We start from the raw sequence: 21,017 nt of genomic DNA on the forward strand, positions 1-21,017 counted from the left end.
AGGAAGAGGGCGCGGGTCGGGGATATATCGGCGTAATGACACTCGCCCAAAAACGCCACCAGATAGCGCCACGAGTTCGGCGCCATTTGGGATGGGGAAATACACCACCAAGAAAGGCAGGAGACTATGACGGGATGCAGAGGGAGGCGTAGCCCGGCCTCGAAAGCATCGAGGGTGAGGGCAAAGCCCCCAGGAATCGGGTCGTAGGCACGTTGGCCATGCTCGGGAGCTAGAAGGACAAACTCCTCCGGGACACTATAGCGATCCCGGAGGAGACTTAGCGACGACTCGCCCACGGTGGAGTCGTGGTCGTGGGGCCACATCAAGGCCTCTAGGGCCCTGGCCGCCTTTTCGTCTTACGACGAGCCAGGGTTTGACGAAGCAGCCGACCCCCCGGCCTTCGACGAAGAGGAAGATGAACGGGAGGAAGAGGACACCATTCTCACTGACCTTCGGCAAGGAAAGAAGGAACGATTAGCACAAACAAGACGATGAGGCACGAGACAGCACGACACACACGGAGGAAAAGATCTTCCCTCGGCAACTGGCCTCACGCCACTTATAGGCGGGCCGCATCCCGCCAAAAGCGACGACCCTTCCTCTCCCGAAGTCTGCTGCAGGGAAGGAAGGCGTCACCTCGCCATAAGTGCAGCAGGGCATGACAGAGGGCCGCGGCGCAGCGCGGATACCAAGGCATACAAGGCGCCGGCCTCGGGGACACTAACCGAGACAGACTTAAAGGCATTAATCACGTTTAGCCCTAATCATATCAAGCCCGAAGCCCGGTGAACGCCGAAAAGGGACGGCCTCTTGACCTTCCCCAGAGAAAAGCGGGCCCAGCCGCCCGCGCGCTCGCGCGGCCGGGTCGCCAGTCAAAATAAAGGCCCGAGGCTCACCAGTCCTGCTCCTCAGCTGCGTGATGCCCGAGGCTCACCAGTCCTGCTCCTCGGCCGCGTGATGCCCGAGGCTCACCAGCGCGGTCAGCCCGCCTGGGTCCTGCTCCTCGGCCGCGTGATGCCCGAGGCTCGCCAGCCCTGCTCCTCGGCCACGTAATGCCCGAGGCTCACCAGTCCTGCTCCTCGGCCGCGTGATGCCCGAGGCTCACTAGCGCGATCAGCCTGCCTGGGTCCTGCTCCTCGGCCGCGTAATGCCCGAGGCTCGCCAGCCCTGCTCCTCGACCGCGTAAGGCTCGAGGCCCACCAGTCCTGCTCCTCGGCCGCGTAATGCCCGAGGCTCACCAGTCCTGCTCCTCGGCCGCGTGATGCCCGAGGCTCACTAGCGCGGTCAGCCCGCCTGGGTCCTGCTCCTCGGCCGCGTAATGCCCGAGGCTCGCCAGCCCTGCTCCTCGGCCGCGTAAGGCCCGAGGCCCACCAGTCCTACTCCTCGGCCGCGTGATGCCCAAGGCTCACCAGTCCTGCTCCTCGGCCGCGTGATGCCCGAGGCTCACTAGCGCGGTCAGCCCGCCTGGGTCCTGCTCCTCGACCGCGTAATGCCCGAGGCTTGCCAGCCCTGCTCCTCGGCCGCGTAAGGCCCGAGGCTCACCAGTCCTGCTCCTCGGCCGCGTGATGCCCGAGGCTCACCAGCGCGGTTTGCCCACCTGGGTCCTGCTCCTCGGCCGCGTAAGGCCCGAGGCTCACCAGTCCTGCTCCTCGGCCGCGTAATGCCCGAGGCTCGCGAAATGCAGCCATGCCTTGGACCTCCTTCCCCATCACGACCGACGCATGGCTCCTTTCGGGGGGGGGGAATATGATAGGGGAAATAATGGCCGAATGACGCGCCACGACGACGGCCCCACCTGGGCATCAGTCTGCCCAAGTCTGAAGGCAATAACGCTGACTAGACCCGCGCTGACAACTTTCGCTGCCACGCAGCAACCCCCGACCCGGCGTGGTTGACCTCGACAAGGCAAGGCGACGACCAGCTCCCGCCCATACCCTGCGGCAAACCGTTCCACCACGCGACCCCAGCGACCGCGTCAGACGCCATCAGAAAGTACCACCCCGCTCCAGCGGGCAGTCACATCCAATAACGCTAAATCCGTCTATAAATACTCCCGAACTCCCCAAAGAAAAGGGACACTCTCAACACACTCAACAGACGGAGGCTTCCCCTCCTCCTAAGCCCCCTCCACATCCTTTACTAACTTGATCGTCGGAGGGGTCGAGTCGAGCACCCCGACCCGACCTTTGTGCAGGTGCGAAGTCTTCGGAGATCACTGCCTTTGGAGATCCAGCAGAGCCGAGGGACTCCCCCGCCCGTTGACCACCGCCTTCCGGGCCCGGACCAAGCCGCGACAGCCCCAAGGCCACGGCTGAACAGTTACCTGCCGTAACAGTTAGTTGTCTGCTCAGTCGTTCTTTGGTTTGAGGGCAAAAAAGCTTCTATACATGATTATATATATCAGGCGTAAATCTAAAAAAAAATGTTGGCTCTTTGTAGAAGTTTCATACTGTCAAACTTGATGCATGTTGTAGTTCTGCAGCTCTGCCAGACTGTTTCTCAAGATATCGGGCTCTCAGAACTCTATTATCTAAGGAGAAATAAATGACAGTTTATCTCTGGAATTGTTTCGTTGGCTTGTAAGAATATCAAGGAAGAATAATAAGGCTTTCTTGCAAAATTTGTTTCAATAGGATAAGTAGATGACTGTTAACTCTTGGCATACATATTGGAGAAAACTCTTATAAGCATAGTTCAGCTTGTAGTTTGGAAAACCTTTGCGCTAAGCTTTTAAAATTTCATTTCTCTCATACTTTTGTTTTCTATCAAATTATAGAATCTTCACCTTTGAAGTTTCACTATATGAATATATGGTCTTTGTAAATCTATTGTAGTGTGAAATCTTTGGTGCTGTTGTTAGCTTTAGAAAAAAGATGGTTTCATTGTGATATTAACTGGAATCATGTTTACCTGCAATCTATCTATTTCTTTGGAGCACCATAGATAGTTTTTCACTATGAAATGCTTCTATTCATTGCCTTGCTGTCATAGACTTGGTAGTAACATATGTGATATCAGAACCCTTTTTTTTCTATGATAACAATATGCTTACAGAGAAATTAAAATCATGAGCTATATTATAAAATTTTGGTAAAGAGTTATCGAAAATATGATAAGGCTTAAAACAAATATCTCTAAAAATCAATTTGATTTTATGCTTGAAAGATCAAACGTAAAAACTATTTATTTATTAAAATAATTAATGAAAAAGTATAGAGAGAAAAAGAAATATTTGCATATGGGCTTTATCATGGTTCGCCTTACTAGTTTGTATCGATGTATCGATTAGTTATCGGTACAATACATATCGAGCCATACCAACCTGTACCGAGCGTACCAACACATGGTACATAGGGATAGATCGATGTACTGCACGTATCGATCCCCTGTCAAACCGGTATGCACTGCTCGTATCGAATGATATGCTACGGTACGATGAACATTGGGATTTATTGACTTATAGAAAGCCTGTGATAGGGTTCTTAGAGATTTATTGTGGTGAGTTTTAGAAAAAAAAGGTACATTCACTAATTATATTGATATTATTAAAGATATATATGATAATATAACTATTAGTATTAGAATTATAGAAAGTGTATCCAGTGAATTTCTTATTAGTATAGGATTACGTTAAGGATTCTCATTAAGTTCCTACCTTTTCACATTGATAATGAATGAATTTACTAGTCATTTACATAATAGACTTCCCCGGTATATGTTATTTACTGATGATATTATTCTAGTTGATGAGAGCCTAAGTGAAATTGATTATAAACTTGAACTATAAAGATATGGAGAGATCGATGAAGATATTATCCTAGTTGATGAGAGCCTAGTATGATAGCATTTAACTAATGAACTCTGACAATTTCACTAAAAGATGGCTCGGGAAAAATATCTCATATTCAATAATTTAATTAAAAAAATCCCTCGGAGAACTTAATTATAGTGTGATGGATATAATTTTCATGGATATAATTTTACGTATCTCATGATAATTACCATAACATATTTGGAGATTAGCAACATGGAACTCGATTATTTCACTTGGATCGATCCATACGGATCAATAATTTGCCTTTTATTGGTCGAATAGATTACCACAGTCCTTACCAGGAAACATTTATTCTGCTGCCTCACGGCCAAGAAGGGAAAAGCTTCACGACCTCATTCATACCGAGGTCTTACAACACAGATGAGAAAAGTCAACGAAAGAGAATCGAAAAGTCTCTTCCATGATTCATCATCATCGTCTTCATCTCTTCTCCCACACGCAGTAGTCATTGCCAGAGGCAACGACGTGGAAGTTAGAAGGAACGAGATTCCCCACGTTGTATCTCGAGCCTAGCTTTGTCAGTATCTTCCCATCGATCATTGCCATGTAGAGGTCAGCATCGGAGGCTAGAATGTTGAGAGCGCTACCCGAATGAATTCCATTTCGTGTTCTGGTTTCAGCCAACTGAGTTATCGCCTCCTTCAATCCCCAGTCGAACATGTGGTCGTAGAACTGTACGCACGAACATATAATCGTCATGCTGTGATACTATTTGAATCGAATGTTAGGCAGAAGCATACTTACGATGGAAGGGACGCCCGGATGCGTGAGTATATAAGCGTAGCCTTGCATGACCTTATCAGAAGGAAAAGGCCACAACCTTTGAGTCGAACCGGTATCGTGGTTGTCGACGAAGGTGACAGCCTTCTCCGGCCACCACCCCATCATGCCGGGCGCCTTCCCCTGGGGATCACGCATCCTCCACAGTTCACCTTCCACGGCAGCTTGTAGTATTCCCTTTGTGGTGAAATCGAAGGCCGTCGCTGGGCCTCCGACCTGCTGAACCCAATTAACCAGCTCTTGGCGGTTGCCGTTCTGATCGTATGCTGGCTTCCCATCATTTCCGTAAGCTAGTGAACCCCAGATCTCAGCCACCACGAAGTTTGGCTGCGTCTGTTCGACGTAGATCTTGGCGATGCTCGAGGAGTAACCCTTGGCAAAGTCGAGCCTCCACCCGTCGAAGCCGATGTCAGTCTTGAGCCAGTTCAGCCAGTCCGTCAGCTCACGCTGGACCTGCGTGTTGAGGTGGTCGATGTCGGGAGCCGCCGCGAAGCCCTCGCCGGTGTCGAGGTTTCCGGTGCCGTCGGAGTACTGTGTGTCGTCCCTACAGATCATGTGTGGACCCCAGTCGAGGCGGGCATCATCGGTTCCGCCTTCGAAGATGCACCATATGCCTCTCCCGTCTTGCTTGTCTGCGCAACGATGGTTGATGACGATGTCGGCCACGCATTTGACTCCCTTGTCGTGGAAAGCGCCGATCAACGCCTTCAACTCATCCTGATTCCCATACTTGGAAGCACCCAAGTCGTAGAGCCGGCCCGGCATGTAACCTAAGAGAAGAAGTCTCAGAATAGTTTAGACCAAGGCCGACTCGGTCAACATGTGATAGTGATCACGACGGCAAATAGGAATCACGAAACGACCTTGAACGCCGACAGAGTGCGAGGGCGGAGGCAGCCAGACGTGGGTGACTCCAGCGTTGGCTATATCAGAGACTTTGTCTTTCAAGAAGTTATACCAGCCGCCTTGCTGCCTCCACGACTCCCAGTTGAAGCCCTGCAACGTATTCGTTTCTCTTACTGTAAACGCGATGAAGGACAAAGGAATCAAATGGATCTGTTTATCTCTACCTGGAAGAGTATCTGGGACTGAGCCAAGTTCGGAACGACAAGAAACAGAAGCAGAAACATCGAAGGACCAAAATAGATCCTCATCTCTTCCTTGCTTTCTTCCGTCGAAGGAGCAAAGGATGGAACGGGATGGGGATGGGAGAAGTGTGAGGGCTAAGGGCACGTATATATAGCTGGAAGTGGCAGGGCAAGTAAGGCATGAAGGGAAGTAGATAAGCGTTGTTGTTGCCCATAACCTGCGTGGGGTCACCGGTGATCGGAAGAAGATAGGGCGAAGTCCGTTGCCAACTCTCACAAGTAGATAAGCCTTTTGATTACTGCAGCGTCTCGGGCACGTTTGATGGCCACATCCAACTGTAGAAACGGCTCACATCCCTATTATCGTGGCAGTCGAAGACTAGTGTGAGAGGGAAGCTTCAGGCTCATTCTCACAGAAGGAGTTATTACCTTGTGGTCCTTTTCTTTTCCGTCCAATAGAAGACTGTGACGAGAGACATGGCCGTCCAAAACACGCAAGCGGTTCAAAGATGATGAAGCAATTTGCATCCCTCTGAACCCATATCATTTCATTTCGAAGCTTCAATGACTCCCTATGGACACAGTGCCATACCACCTTACCACTTTATCGTATGAATCATGCCCCTTACTTGACCAACCGAACGGCAAAAGACAAGCTTAATCCAGCAAGCGAAGCAAAAACGCACATTTCAAGTGGCATTTATGCTCTTCCTGTCATGTCAGTGTCTGTTCTCCATCATTATTGACTTATCTTGCCCAACATAGTATCGATTGAATCATCATAAATTGTTTGTGATAATTGGTAGTGTTAGTACTTTCCCTATCAGCTAGAAAATTATATGTGATAATTGAATCATCATAAATCTTTGCAAGCATTACATTTACTACTCTTGTGCAGCACTCGATCTGCCGAATCTTATCGAGTGTAACACTTTTCCAATTGGCCATGGGAAAGAATCAATAATATTAGATCAGGACAGAAAGATAGATGCATCACATACCAACTTAAGACTGCAGCAGCAACACATCCACTGTAGTGAAATGGCCAGTCTCAAGAACAAAATAGTTATTCTAATATTCTTCAAGCAGTAACTCCTCAAATGCTATAAGGTTTGTTGAGATCGTTGAACATATGCCCAATTTTTTATAATTATATCCATCACACTATAATTAAGTACTCCGAGGGATTTTTTTAAATTAAATTATGGAATAAGAGATATTTTTCACCAGCCATCTTTTAGTGAAATTGTCGGAGTTCCTTAAATTATGTCTAATATTTTGAGATTTTTCATTCTCAGCAAATTTTTATCAAGAAAAAAGTTGATTTTATTTTGTGTTCATCTTTTTTGATGCAGAAAGAAGTAGATACCATCACATTCAAAACATCTCAAAGATGTGAGTTCCATGAACTAGATTGTGATCCTGGCACATGTTTCTAGAAACGAAAACAACTTCTTTTTGTTTGTGTTTTTACAAACATAATTAAAAAGGTCCGGAGTTCTTGTAGCACTCGCATGGACATTGCAAACAAAAATACACAGTAAATGCTATCATACAAGCTCGCATGGGTGGCGTCGGTCCTTCTCCTCCAAATAAAAACTGCCCTCTCTCTCTCTTTGTTTTCTACATCAAAATTTTGACGTGTCTAAAGTTTTTCTAAAATATAACATATATAGTTCAAAATCAATTTTTCGTAAGAACAATCTGACTCTGATACTATTATAGGAAAATCTAGGGACGACATCACATAAGCACGCAGTGAAATAAGAAACAAATAAAAATCTTAAATTTCTTAAAAAAATATTCATCGTCGTATGAAGAGTAATGCGCAAAACTCACAAAACTTAAAATCACGAGTGAGATTGTTGTATTACTAAAAGAGATCGTATATCTTTGAATCACTACAGATCTGTAAGAGAGGATGAAGGAGGTCAAGCGTCCTCTTCTCTAACGGTGATCCACACAATAGGGCTACAATGACGTTTCTCGAATCGCTACCCCAAATCTGCTACCGAGAAGGGGAGAGAATAACAGAAGGTAGTAACCAATAGACCTCTAGCTTACAAGAGAAGGCATTCGCCATGTGTGGAATCCTCGCAGTGCTCGGCTGCGCCGATACCTCGCTCGCGGAGAGGGTAAAAGGTTGTCTTTGACACGTTTCGCAGCCATCGGACGCAGGATTTGGTCCTGTTTGTTTGTAGTCCGATCGATTGTGTATTGCTTACCGAATCCAATATGCTATATGTGGGTCGGTCGTACGCAGGTTGGTGTGGTGGACATACCGAGCAGTGCCTTAGTACGGATTCTGACTTGGCATGTCTTGGGGCGGCGTCGTCTCGAGGCTCTCGAGATCGAGCAGTGCCTTAATACGGATTCTGACTTAGTGTGTCTTGGGGGTGGCGTCGTCTCAGGGTTCCCGAGACCGAGCAATGTCTTAGTACGAATTCTGACTTGACGTGTCTTGAGAACTAAAATATGTTGTATCAACCCTTATTAATGATATAATTTAGAGCCATAAATCTAAAGATCCTGAGGAGAAAATTTAAATATCCATTAATCGAAATATGTCGTAATATTGATGGTTTAAAATCAATTGTGAAAAAAAGAATACGGGGTGGTTTGATTTTTATTACTATAAATGATATTAATGATTCTATGTTTAGTGGTTGCAGCTTTTCTAACACAATCTCTACTATGTAGCAAATGCAAATTGCTTCATCATCTGTGAGTGTGAATGTGAAGCTTCCTTCTCCACTAGTAGAGAAGGACCAGAAGATAATAACTCCATCTGTGAGAGTGAATGTGAAGCTTCCTTCTCCACTAGTCTTCGACTGTCACGATAATAGGGATGTGAGCCGTTCTACAGTTGGATATGGTCATCATACGTGCCCGAGACGCTGCAGCAACGGACTTCGCCCTATCTTCTTCCAATCACCGGTGACCCCTCGCAGGTTATGGGCCACAACAACGCTTATCTACTTCCCCTCATGCCTTACTTGCCCTGCCACTTCCAGCTATATATACGTGCCCTTAGCCCTCACACTTCTCCCATCCCCATCCCGTTCCATCCTTTGCTCCTTCGACGGAAGAAAGCAAGGAAGAGATGAGGATCTATTTTGGTCCTTCGATGTTTCTGCTTCTGTTTCTTGTCGTTCCGAACTTGGCTCGGTCGCAGATACTCTTCCAGGTAGAGATAAACAGATCCATTTGTTGCCTTTATCCTCGATCGCGTTTACAGTAAGAGAAACGAATACGTTGCAGGGCTTCAACTGGGAGTCGTGGAGGCAGCAAGGCGGCTGGTATAACTTCTTGAAAGACAAAGTCTCTGATATAGCCAACGCTGGAGTCACCCACGTCTGGCTGCCTCCGCCCTCGCACTCTGTCGGCGTTCAAGGTCGTCCCATGATTCGTATTTGCCGTCGTGATCACTCTCACATGTTGACCGAGTCGGACTCGGTCTAAACTATTACGAGATTTCTCCTCTCAGGTTACATGCCGGGCCGCCTCTACGACTTGGGTGCTTCCAAGTATGGGAATCAGGATGAGTTGAAGGCGCTGATCGGCGCTTTCCACGACAAGGGAGTTAAATGCGTGGCCGACATCGTCATCAACCATCGTTGCGCAGACAAGCAAGACGGGAGAGGCATATGGTGCATCTTCGAAGGCGGAACCGATGATGCCCGCCTCGACTGGGGTCCACACATGATCTGTAGGGACGACACACAGTACTCCGACGGCACCGGCAACCTCGACTCCGGCGAGGGCTTCGCGGCGGCTCCCGACATCGACCACCTCAACACGCAGGTCCAGCGTGAGCTCACGGACTGGCTGAACTAGCTCAAGACTGACATCGGCTTCGACGGGTGGAGACTCGACTTTGCCAAGGGTTACTCCTCGAGCGTCGCCAAGATCTACGTCGAACAGACGCAGCCAAACTTCGTGGTGGCTGAGATCTGGGGTTCATTAGCTTACGGAAACGATGGGAAGCCAGCATACGATCAGAACGGCAACCGTCAAGAGCTGGTTAATTGGGTTCAGCAGGTCGGAGGCCCAGCGACGGCCTTTGATTTCACCACAAAGGGAATACTACAAGCTGCCGTGGAAGGTGAACTGTGGAGGATGCGTGATCCCCAGGGGAAGGCGCCCGGCTTGATGGGGTGGTGGCCGGAGAAGGCTGTCACCTTCGTCGACAACCACGATACCGGTTCGACGCAAAGGTTGTGGCCTTTTCCTTCTGATAAGGTCATGGAAGGCTACGCTTATATCCTCACGCATCCGGGCGTCCCTTCCATCGTAAGTATGCTTCTGCACAACATTCCATTCAAATAGTATCACAGCATGACGATTATATTTATGTTCGTGTTTGCAGTTCTACGACCACATGTTCGACTGGGGATTGAAGGCGGCGATAACTCAGTTGGCTGAGATCAGAACACGAAATGGAATTCATTCGGGTAGCGCCCTCAACATTCTGGCGTCTGATGCTGACCTCTACATGGCAATGATCGATGGGAAGATACTGACAAAGCTAGGCTCGAGATACGACGTGGGGAATCTCGTTCCTTCCAACTTCCACGTCGTTGCCTCTGGCAATGACTACTGCGTGTGGGAGAAGAGATGAAGACGACGATGATGAATCATGGAAGAGAATTTTCGCTTCTCTTTCGTTCACGTTTCTCATCTGTATCGTAAGACCTCGGTATGAATGAGGTCATGAAGCTTTTCCCTTCTTGGCCGTGAGGCAGCAGAATAAGTGATTCCTGGTAAGGACTGTCGTAATCTATTCGACCAATAAAAGGCAAATTAATGATCCGTATGGATCGATCCAAGTGAAATAATCGAGTTCCATGGTGCTAATCTCCAAATATGTTATGGTAATTATCATGAGATACGTAAAATTAGATCCATGAAAATTATATCCATCACACTATAATTAAGCACTCCGAGGGATTTTTTTTAAATTAAATTGTGGAATAAGAGATATTTTTCATAAGCCATCTTTTAGTGAAATTGTCAGAGTTCATTAGTTAAATGCTATCATACTAGCTTGCATAGGTGCTGTCTTATGCTTAATCATAAAATGACTATCGAAACCCAAAACACCTAAATGACTCATAAAATGATCCATTAATCAAAATCATATGCTTGCGATCTTATTAATATATCCTAAATTTGATCAAACCTTTCGCATAAATATTCCAAAGTTACTTTAAATCAATGATAGAAAAAAAACAGAAATATTTCATCAATATCATAAATCATATCGAAAAACTTATTATGGCATGTGATCATTTGAATAACATTGTATGATACGAAAATGATCTAGATGAAACAAATCATATGATTTAAGTGATCGTTGAACAAAATATAATAAAATATAAGAACTTCAATGCTTATCTAAGTTCAACCATTTGCTATTAAGATTGTGATCTTCTACCCCTCTTAGTCTCCAATGGATGATACTTAAAATGGTTGATTCATTCGCTACAGACGTATATGCGAGATCGAGAGAGGTTTTTTTGACCTGATCACTATGACGCTCATGTTAGTAATCCAAGGTTCCCAAATATGAGTTCGAGTAGTTTAAAAAAAAATAGCTTTCCCTTATTCGAAACATGTTTTTATATATTAAAGAATCAGATATATCACCGAGACTACGAAATCGCTATCTAACAATAAGAAATCATCAACCATTAATCATTCCGTAAGCGGATTAATCAATGAACTCATTCTCCAATGATCACGTGTACTATATCTCTAGTGTCCCCACACGAGCAGTTATAAGATCAACTGCATCCATCATATGGATGGGTATATAGCACACCAGTCTGTTCGGTTATCTCGATGTTCCTCTTGAGTAATTTATGATCGGGATTATTTAGAATCTATGTTTAAAGACGAATCGGTCTCATTATCGTGATCACATCATGATCCGATTCTCATTGCACATATCCATAGATATTATAATATATTCAAGTAATATATAATATAAAGTGATAAAATGTCAAATAATAATAATAAGCAAAAGGACTGTGTGTCAAGTCACACGTGCTATCACTCACGCGATTGGTTTACGGGGTACATATGACTAGCACCTCGGGTATGATCGCCAATAGCCTCTCCACCAAAAACCAAAAATAGTCTAGAGGGCCTAAGCCCCATTATAAAGATTTGAATCACAAATGATAGATGAGCTTCTTGGACGCCTTAGATCTCGTTAGTGAACCGAGCGATAAAGTCAGATAGTGTCTCTTCCTTCCATTGCCTGAGTTCGAGAAACATTACAACTGATGGCCTCAAGCGTACATTCTCGATGGAGTTCGAATTCCTTTACGAGCCGAACGAAGGAGTCGACCGAGAGCAGCTTTAGATAAGTGTATTACTTCCTCACTGGGCCTCTCAGCATCCTTAGAAATGTGAGACATATTAGAGTGTCCAATGCGCCATAGAGAGATATCTGGGGGCGAAAGGCAATTGTGTGTTCAACCTGGTCGGTACTTCTGTTAAAGGCTTCTAACAATGGGAGGTAGAAGTTGGTTGAGATTAGTTTCTCTTGGATGTTTTGGGTGAATGGAGACCAACCCTAGGTGAGATTGACCGAATTCTCTCCCTTGGACTATTGGAACTCCCGTCGCATTTTGTTTAGGTGTTGGTCCATCTGCCTTAGCTAGACCCCTAGGGAGTCATCTATTGAATCCACTAATTGGGTCTCAGATTTAGACGGTGGTGCAATGATGCATTGAACTCTACCATTGGGGAGCAGAGCGCTCTTTCGATTAGTAATTCTATAGAACTTGAGCAATCCTGAGATGTTAGCATTACACCAATCAAGGGTATTCTGATGGGTGCCGATGTCAGTGGAAGTTGAGGTGTCGATTGTGGCTAAGATGGTAGCATTGCTTATTGGGTTAGCTGAGTTAGGAGTGGAGCGATAGCCTGCAATATACCCGTAAGCGTCTATACCTGATGGGTGAGGTTTAGGAACATACCGATGGTGACAAGCAAGTAACTCGAGTTTGTCCGAGGGACATAATGAAGTGGAGTTATTATGGTTGGATTATCTACTAAATTGATTGTTGATCTCTAGTCCAGCTTATTGAGAGATGGACCTTTGAGATGTTCCTTCATGATGATTTTCTTATGTTTCTTATAAAACTAGCCTAGAAAGTGTGACAAGATCGTTTCAACACTAAGTCTTGATTGATGATTTTTTTTTTTTATGGTTCTTTTGTGAAGTGTTTGAGATATACTGTATTCAAACATGCAAATGGTTAGGAATTATTCCCACCAAAAACATAATAAAAAAAATTACTCCTTAAAAGTTTGTGAAAGGAGATGTAAATAAGAAATTAGTTTTTTTTTTCTCTTGTAATGTTTATTTTCCAGTTTGAAATTACTCCATCTTAAAAGGAGAAAAAAGGCATAAGAATTCCAGCATTAAGTGGAACTCATCCAATACAATACCTGTCTAGAGTTCCAGGTGTAAAAATATTATGCACTACTCATTTAGAATCAAAGAATTTAATGCAACTGAAATAAGCAAGATATTCTTCACGTCTGATGCCTGGACAACAATATATTCCCCAAGTAATATAGTTTGCTTAAGAGGAATCATTTATTGAGTCAAGTAACGGTCCAAATTTTATACTGTCGATACATATCAATTGCACCCTAATCAAGTTATGCATTCGCTTGGATGAATAAATCATATACCGTGTAATAACCATCTGAACAATTAAAAGAAATGGGAAAGGCAGTTTTCTCATGAACACTTAGCTCAACCAGCAAAGAAAGCTACTATGTATCGAAAACCAAGATCCAGAGCAGATTATAATGTTGAATTTTGCTCAACTTTAGTCAGAAACTATGCTGTTCTGTCCCTTTTTCAAATTATGCTGCTGCTTTTGTCGAGAGAATTCTTCTAACTGCATTAGAAAGATCCCTAACATGGGTGTCATCACATCCTGCACAAGTTGGAAAATAGAATTATTAAAAGTAAATAAATGAAGGCAAGAGGAATGAACTTACCGATTTGTTTTAGCGCATCATCAAGTTGGAAAAGGTAATCCCTGTTGGGTCCAGATGGACCTTCAGCCTCGGCAATTTGTCTGTAAAATATGTACATACATCAACTACCAGACACACGTATTCGAGACATGGTAGACAAATGAAATGGCCACCATACCTGGCCATTTCATCCAGTGATGCTGGTCCCAAATAATTCTGGTTGGCCTTCTTGTCCGCTGAACCTATGTATCTAATTAGTTATAGGAATCAGAGTGTGTTTCAGAAAAGAACATTTTAGAATATAACTTTATTAGCCTGCCACTTACACCATTACATGATTGATAGCTGGAGTAGAAGAAGCCGGGTCCTGAAATCAGATATAGGCACACTTTTGATAGACAACATAAATTGAAAGCAAAGAAGCTGGCAAAGTACGTCCTACTTACAGTGTAGAATTCAAGATAAACCTTCATGTCATATTGCTTTTCCCTTATTTCTAGATGCTGCAATGCAGACAAGAAAATGTGAAAAAACAGCAGTCTCCCACCAAAAGAAAACATATAATCCGACAAACTAAAGTTAAAGAAACAGTAAATTGTGCTTACTTTACAATTGAAACAGAGACAAATAAAGAGGTATTTGAAAGATTAGATCGTTGAGTGCAATTAAAAAAATTTAAATGCAACCTGAGATACTGATTACTGGATGTTTATCTTGCAAACTAGTTGGATTGTCATTATCATTCTGGTACTCAGAGGCTCCAATATAAAACACAAAATTGTATGTAAAACAGATATGCATAAATGGATAAAAACCCAAATAAATTGTTTGGGCCATGTTCACTTTTGGAAAACAGATCTTTTTCATCCATGTTATCAGTAATAGTGATAATGGTGATGATAGAATATAGATGATGGTGGCGGAGGACTTGGTCATGGTCATGACCATGGTAGCAATGATAATAGAAGTGCTTGTTATGGTGATATTTAAGGAGGAGGTAATACTGAATTGGTTGTGGCAGGTGCGACTATAATGGCTTGTTGTCAATGGTGATAGTGGTGACTCTTAGTTAGTGCCGGTCATGGTAATAGTGGATGGAGCATGTGATAGTCACATTAACGATGATGGTGGTGACAAAAACAATAAACAGAAGTCATGGTAATAGTATAATAGGTGATGATAAAAAGGAAAATGCAGCGAAGATGCCAAGCCTCTTGAATGCTTTGAGACAAGAGGCACAAAAGAGTGCATCACCAGTTGAAGCAAGACATAAATTTCTATAAAAGTAATGAAATAAAATAGACAGATATATAAGAAAAAACATCATTTTGTTTCAAACTATAAATATAAAAAAAATCAAAGATAAACGGCTAGGAAGTAAAAGAATCAACACAGAATATAATAACTTAAAGGATTAAATTTTTTTTGATAGGTTTAGTTGGTTGAAGGATTAGCAAAGTATAACGAAAAGTGGTATTGTTAAATTTATGAAAAATTAATGAAAGAAGAAAAAGGTCAATAAAGAAACAACTAAAAGGATTCATTTAGTGGCTTCAGTCGAAACTTAGTGGCGACATAGCTGTAGTGACAACAATGACAGGGTCAGTGGTAGCATTTATCATGGTGGTGATATAGTGATGACAACAACCATAATGTAAATGCCAGTAATGGTGATGACCACAAGGCTTACTACATGAGAAGCTTTAAAAAAATCCAAAAACTAACTTTTGTTTTCTTTGTACACGAAACCCTACACGATTAAAAAAATGGTGAAGCATGTATTTCAAAATATAATTTATTGTAAGCAAACACATCCTTTGATATCAATACTAGACTAATTACCATAGAGAAAATTCAACCTCATAATGGTGACTCATGCAAGAAGAAAGTAATCTGTGTGGTTACACTCGGACACAAAACTGTTATAATGTCTAACTGTAGTTGTTAAAACTACATTTGATATAATGTCTAACACAATCTAATAAGAAGAGCCCAAGCTGATGGAATGTGTATTTTACCAAAAATGAAAATTCATATCCAATGCAAATTAAATATAAAGATAAATATGGTAGAATACTACCTCTAGGGCAATCCTCTGATCTTCTTCACCAGAAACTTTGTATGCAACTCCCCACTAGAAGCATATGGAACAAAAGAAACCATTAAGCAAAATACAACAATAAAAGGATATCAGAATGAAAAAAATGCAAACACAAAAACAAACATCTGTTTTTGTAAGTACAAGAAAGCATATCAATTGTTTATGCATCTCTTTTTATATATCTGCTTCTTCATACACTAATGCCTACAGTGTGATCTAACTGTATGTATATCAACAATATATTTTGCACAACACATGTAACAACATATGTTAGTTATCTAACATGTTTATTTGTGAGCTTTTATTATTCATCAAAATGCATATTGTTATTACAACAATAACAACATCAAAATCGTAAATCCCAACTATTTAGGGTCGTGCACATGGATCTTTTATCGCCATTGAGATTTGTAAAAAGTCATATATTTAGTTAACTTCAACATACTTAAATCTTTATTTATAACTTCTATTAAAGTCTTTCTAGATATTCCTCTATCTTTCCTCGTATCACTAACATTAATCATTTTACCTCTTCTAAGTACTACATTCATAGGTCTCTTAAACACATGTTCATACCATCTTAAACGATTTTCTCTCATCTTATCCTCAATCGAAGCATTACCTAATTGTTCACGAATAAAAGTATTTCTTTTTTAATCTTTCCTAGTAACTCCACACAGTCATCTCAATATTCTCATCTCGACAATACAAACTTTTTATATATGTTGTTTCTTAAGTGCCCAGCACTCAGATTCATACAGTATTATTAGTTTCACAACTATGTTATAAATTTTTTCTTTTAATCTCAAAGGTATTTGATGATCACACAAGAATCTTGATGCCCCTTGTCGTTTTAACCATCATGTTATTATTCAATGAATAATATCTTCATAGCTCAAGCTTATAATCAATTCCACTTAGGCTCTCATCAACTAGGATAATATCATCAGCAAATAACATACACTGGGAAGGTCTATTATGTAAATAACATACACTGGGGAGGTCCATTATCAATGTGAAAAGGTAGGGACTTAATGAGAATCCTTAATGTAATCCTATACTAATAAGAAATTCACTAGACACACTCCCTATAGTTCTAATACTAGTAGCTACATTATCATGCATATCTTTAATAATATCAACATAATTAGTGAATATATCTTTATTTTCTAAAACTCATCTCAATAAATCTCTAAGAACCCTATCACAAGCTTTCTCTAAGTCAATAAAGCCCAATGTTCATCGTACCATAGCATAACATTTGGTACGAGCAATACATACCGGTATGATGGGGGATCGATACGGGCAGTATATCAATATGTCTCTAGGTACCATGTGTTGGTACACTCGATACAGGTCGATATGGCTCGATATATAGTTTACTGATAAAAGGTCGATATATCGGTACAGACTAGTAAGGCGAACCATGATAAAGCCCATATACATATATTTCTTTTTCTCTCTATACTTTTTCATTAATTATATTAATAAATAAATAGTTTCTATGTTTGATCTTTCAAGCATAAAATTAAATTGATTTTTAGAGATATTTGTTTTAAGCTTTATCATATTTTCGATAACTCTTTACCAAAATTTTATAATATGGCTCATGATTTTAGTTTCTCTGTAAGCATATTGTTATTGTAGAAAAAAAAGGTTTATAATGTCACATATGTTACCACCAAATCTATGACAACAAGGCAATGATTATAAGCATTTCATCACGAAAGAACTATCTATGGTGCTCTAAAGAAATAGATTCCATTTAATATCACAATGAAACCATTTTCTTTCTAAAGCTAACAACAGCACCAAATATTTCACACTAATATAGATTTACATAGACCATATATTCATATAGTGAAACTTCAAAGGTGAAGATTCTATAATTTGATAGAAAACAAAAGTATGAGAGAAATGAAATTATAAAAGCTTAGCACAAAGGTTTTCCAAACTACAAGCTGAACTATGCTTATAAGAGTTTGCTCCAATATGTATGCCAAGAGTTAACAGTCATCTACTTATCCTATTGAAACAATTTTGGCAAGAAAGCTTTATTATTCTTCTTTCATATTCTTACAAGCCAATGAAACAATTCCAGAGATAAACTGTCATTTATTTCTCCTTAGATAATAGAGGTCCGACAGCCCAATATCTTGAGAAACAGTCTGCAATAGCTGCAGAACTACAACATGCATCAAGTTTGACAGTATGAAACTTCTACAAAGAGCCAACAATTTTTTTTAAATATACGGCATTTTAATTAAAAAAAATTAATTCCAGTTATAGCACAAAGCTCTGAATCTTGTGTTCGTGGTTTCGAACCCCACGGTGGGCGTTCACAATTTGTTGCAACACACACGATTAACGCCTGACAGACCTAATCATGTATAAAAGCTTTTTTGCCCTCTAATCAAAGAACGACTGAGCAGACACAGCTGTCAGTGCGAAAAAGTCATGGATAGAAGTTTCTTCCCTCAAAAAAAGGAGTATCCAACTCAGCAGATCCAGCAAACGAAAAATTCTCTCTGTCGCCGTAATTAACAGTCCAAACAATCACACACAAATCATTAATCGTGACAGTAAAGGGAATAGAGAGAGAGAGAGAGAGAGAGAGAGAGAGAGAGAGAGAGAGAGAGAGAGAGAGAGTACACAGATTGCTCCGCGAAGGGGTTCCAAAGTGACGGTTCTTCCGGGGAAATCGGGAGTCCCTCTGTGGTCTGTGCTACCTATTCCATTCCACCCAATAGATCAAATGATTCAGACACCAAAAGCAACAAACCATTAAAAACCAACGTTTTGCACTCTTCTTAAAGGGTAGGAAGGGAGGAAGGTGGCTTGCCTTGGTAGAAGACCCTACGGAATCCCTTAATAAATCCGACGCGCCTCTCGTCGTAGCGGAACCCCGCCTTCCATATCAGAGACCCATACCCGAACACCCACAGCACCATCTTGCGATCTCCCTCCCACTCCTCGTCTTCTCCCTCCCTATACGAGTTCTGGGGACGGAGAGGGGAGAGACGACCAAGTGATCGTGTTCTGTTACTCTTGCGTCAGTCACTAAGTTCGGGGCGGTGATCGCCTGTATCATCACAACATGGAACATTTGGCCCTTCTGAGAGGCGGCCGGCTCTCGTCACATTTATTTCACGGGACCCACAGTCTCGTACGAGAAATATACGCGTCCCCTGACTGAGACGACACAGGCAATCAGTGCCTTCGTGGTCGAAGCTGGTTGGCTGTAGCTTTTCCGCGTTTGTTTCGAGAGATGGAGTTAAACGATTGGCGTTTGTAAATAAGATTTTTTTAAAAAAATCTTTAATATATACGCTTTTACATATCGACCCTCTAGGAAATGTAACAATATCATATTTGTCCTCCCAAGCTAAAAAACTTGCATATGCATCCCTATATTTAATCTATTGATTATGTACTTTAAAAACTTACTATGTTGTAAAGTCTATTAGGAATATTTTATATAGTTTTAACTCAAAATAATGTTTTGGTGGACAATGAAAATTTTAAGGGTAGATATGCTATTTCTAGACATCGTATGAATGGATTTGTAAAAGCAGAAATAGTATATAATGATACCGAGTGCAGTCTTCGGATAGATTTGTGAGGCCAGTCGAGGCCCGGCCCAAACATTATGTGCTTAGTTTAGGCCGATCCGGCCCATAATCGCCCAATTACTGAAGCGGATCTAAAATTCGAAATAGAAAGCCCAGAAATCTCCCTATGAAGAATATTCTCGTGTTTTGGGGGCAAATTGACCGTCCCATTCCCCATCTCTCTCCTCGAGCAGATGAGATGTAGAAGACGACTTCTTTATGCCGTTGTCTCCTCCCCTCTGTCTGACTCTTATCCCAAATCCCCCTGAAAGCATGCGATCCAAACGCCTCGCTTCACATTCCGCGAACAAAGCTTCTTCTTCCTCCTCTTCTTCTCACTCCTCCGCGGCTGCGGCCGACTCCCGACTGCCAACCACGGAGGACCCTCCCTCCACCAACGGCGGCCCCGGTGGCCGCTCGGCCCCCCAGACTCCTCCTGCCTCGAAACCCCTCCCGGAATCCCACGCGGCCGCCTCACCTGCCGCCACGTCGAGGCGTAGCGAGCGGAAGCGGAAGCCCCGCGAGTTCGGCGGCAAGAGCTCCCCCGAAATCCGGCAGAAGAAGGTTTGGTCGGAGCACGATGAGGTCGAGCTCCTCAAGGGCGCCCTCGCCTTCCGCTCCCGCACCGACGCCCTTCCCAAGCAGCCCACCATGGCTGCCTTCTTCGCCTCCATCAAGAGCTCCGTCGGCCCCCACCTCACCACCGATCAGGTCGGCTACAAGCTCAAGCGATTTGGTCCTTCGACCGAAGAAAGCAAGGAAGACATGAGGATCTATTTTGGTCCTTCGATGTTTCTGCTTCTGTTTCTTGTCGTTCCGAACTTGGCTCAGTCCCAGATACTCTTCCAGGTAGAGATAAACAGATCCATTTGTTGCCTTTATCCTTGATCGCGTTTACAGTAAGAGAAACGAATACGTTGCAGGGCTTCAACTGGGAGTCGTGGAGGCAGCAAGGCGGCTGGTATAACTTCTTGAAAGACAAAGTCTCTGATATAGCCAACGCTGGAGTCACCCACGTCTGGCTGCCTACGCCCTCGCACTCCGTCGGCGTTCAAGGTCGTTCCGTGATTCCTATTTGCCGTCGTGATCACTATCACATGTGGGGAATCTCGTTCCTTCCAACTTCCACGTCGTTGCCTCTGGCAATGACTACTGCGTGTGGGAGAAGAGATGAAGACGACGATGAAGAATCATGGAAGAGACTTTTCGCTTCTCTTTCGTTAACGTTTCTCATCTGTGTTGTAAGAAAAAATATCGTTTCTCATCTTTGTAAATCTATTTTAGTGTGAAATCTTTGGTTCTGTTGTTAGCTTTAGAAAAAAGATGGTTTCATTGTGATATTAAATGGAATCATGTTTCCCTGCAATCCATCTATTTCTTTGGAGTACCATAGATAGTTTTTTTCCGTTATGAAATGCTTATATTCATTGCCTTTCTGTGATAGACTTGGTAGTAACATATGTGACATCAGAACCCTTTTTTTTTTATAATAACAATATGCTTACGGAGAAATTAAAATCATGAGCTATATTATAAAATTTTGGTAAAGATTTATCGAAAATATGATAAGACTTAAAATAAATATCTTTAAAAAT

At 42.7% G+C, this 21,017-nt stretch overlaps 3 protein-coding genes, 1 long non-coding RNA gene and 1 pseudogene across 4 annotated transcripts in view; 3 read left to right on the forward strand and 2 right to left on the reverse strand.

Annotated features, from left to right (window-relative positions):
- LOC135636683 (uncharacterized) overlaps positions 1-21,017 on the forward strand; it is a 31,885-nt gene that overhangs the window by 9,379 nt on the left and 1,489 nt on the right. The gene's annotated exons all lie outside the window — the stretch shown is intronic.
- LOC135618087 (alpha-amylase isozyme 3C-like) lies at positions 4,039-5,807 on the reverse strand. The gene is made up of 4 exons (XM_065118989.1): positions 5,686-5,807; positions 5,479-5,611; positions 4,580-5,385; positions 4,039-4,507 (listed from the first exon to the last, which is right to left on the reverse strand). Exons 1-4 carry the CDS (start codon positions 5,767-5,769, stop codon positions 4,256-4,258), a joined length of 1,275 nt encoding a protein of 424 aa, XP_064975061.1. The 5' UTR covers positions 5,770-5,807; the 3' UTR covers positions 4,039-4,255.
- On the forward strand, positions 8,763-10,526 carry LOC135636673 (alpha-amylase isozyme 3C-like; annotated as a pseudogene).
- LOC135618103 (gamma-glutamylcyclotransferase 2-3-like) lies at positions 13,545-18,870 on the reverse strand. Its single transcript, XM_065118990.1, has 8 exons — positions 18,654-18,870; positions 18,464-18,540; positions 15,791-15,844; positions 14,157-14,213; positions 14,037-14,077; positions 13,889-13,960; positions 13,732-13,811; positions 13,545-13,667 (listed from the first exon to the last, which is right to left on the reverse strand). The coding sequence occupies exons 1-8, from the start codon at positions 18,760-18,762 to the stop codon at positions 13,594-13,596; spliced, it is 564 nt and encodes a 187-aa protein (XP_064975062.1). The 5' UTR covers positions 18,763-18,870; the 3' UTR covers positions 13,545-13,593.
- Positions 19,581-20,788, forward strand: LOC135636680 (uncharacterized). Its single transcript, XM_065148571.1, has 2 exons — positions 19,581-20,271; positions 20,346-20,788. Exons 1-2 carry the CDS (start codon positions 19,642-19,644, stop codon positions 20,709-20,711), a joined length of 996 nt encoding a protein of 331 aa, XP_065004643.1. The 5' UTR covers positions 19,581-19,641; the 3' UTR covers positions 20,712-20,788.

This window comes from Musa acuminata, chromosome BXJ1-3 (genome assembly GCF_036884655.1).
Source record: "Musa acuminata AAA Group cultivar baxijiao chromosome BXJ1-3, Cavendish_Baxijiao_AAA, whole genome shotgun sequence".
NCBI lineage: Eukaryota > Viridiplantae > Streptophyta > Magnoliopsida > Zingiberales > Musaceae > Musa > Musa acuminata.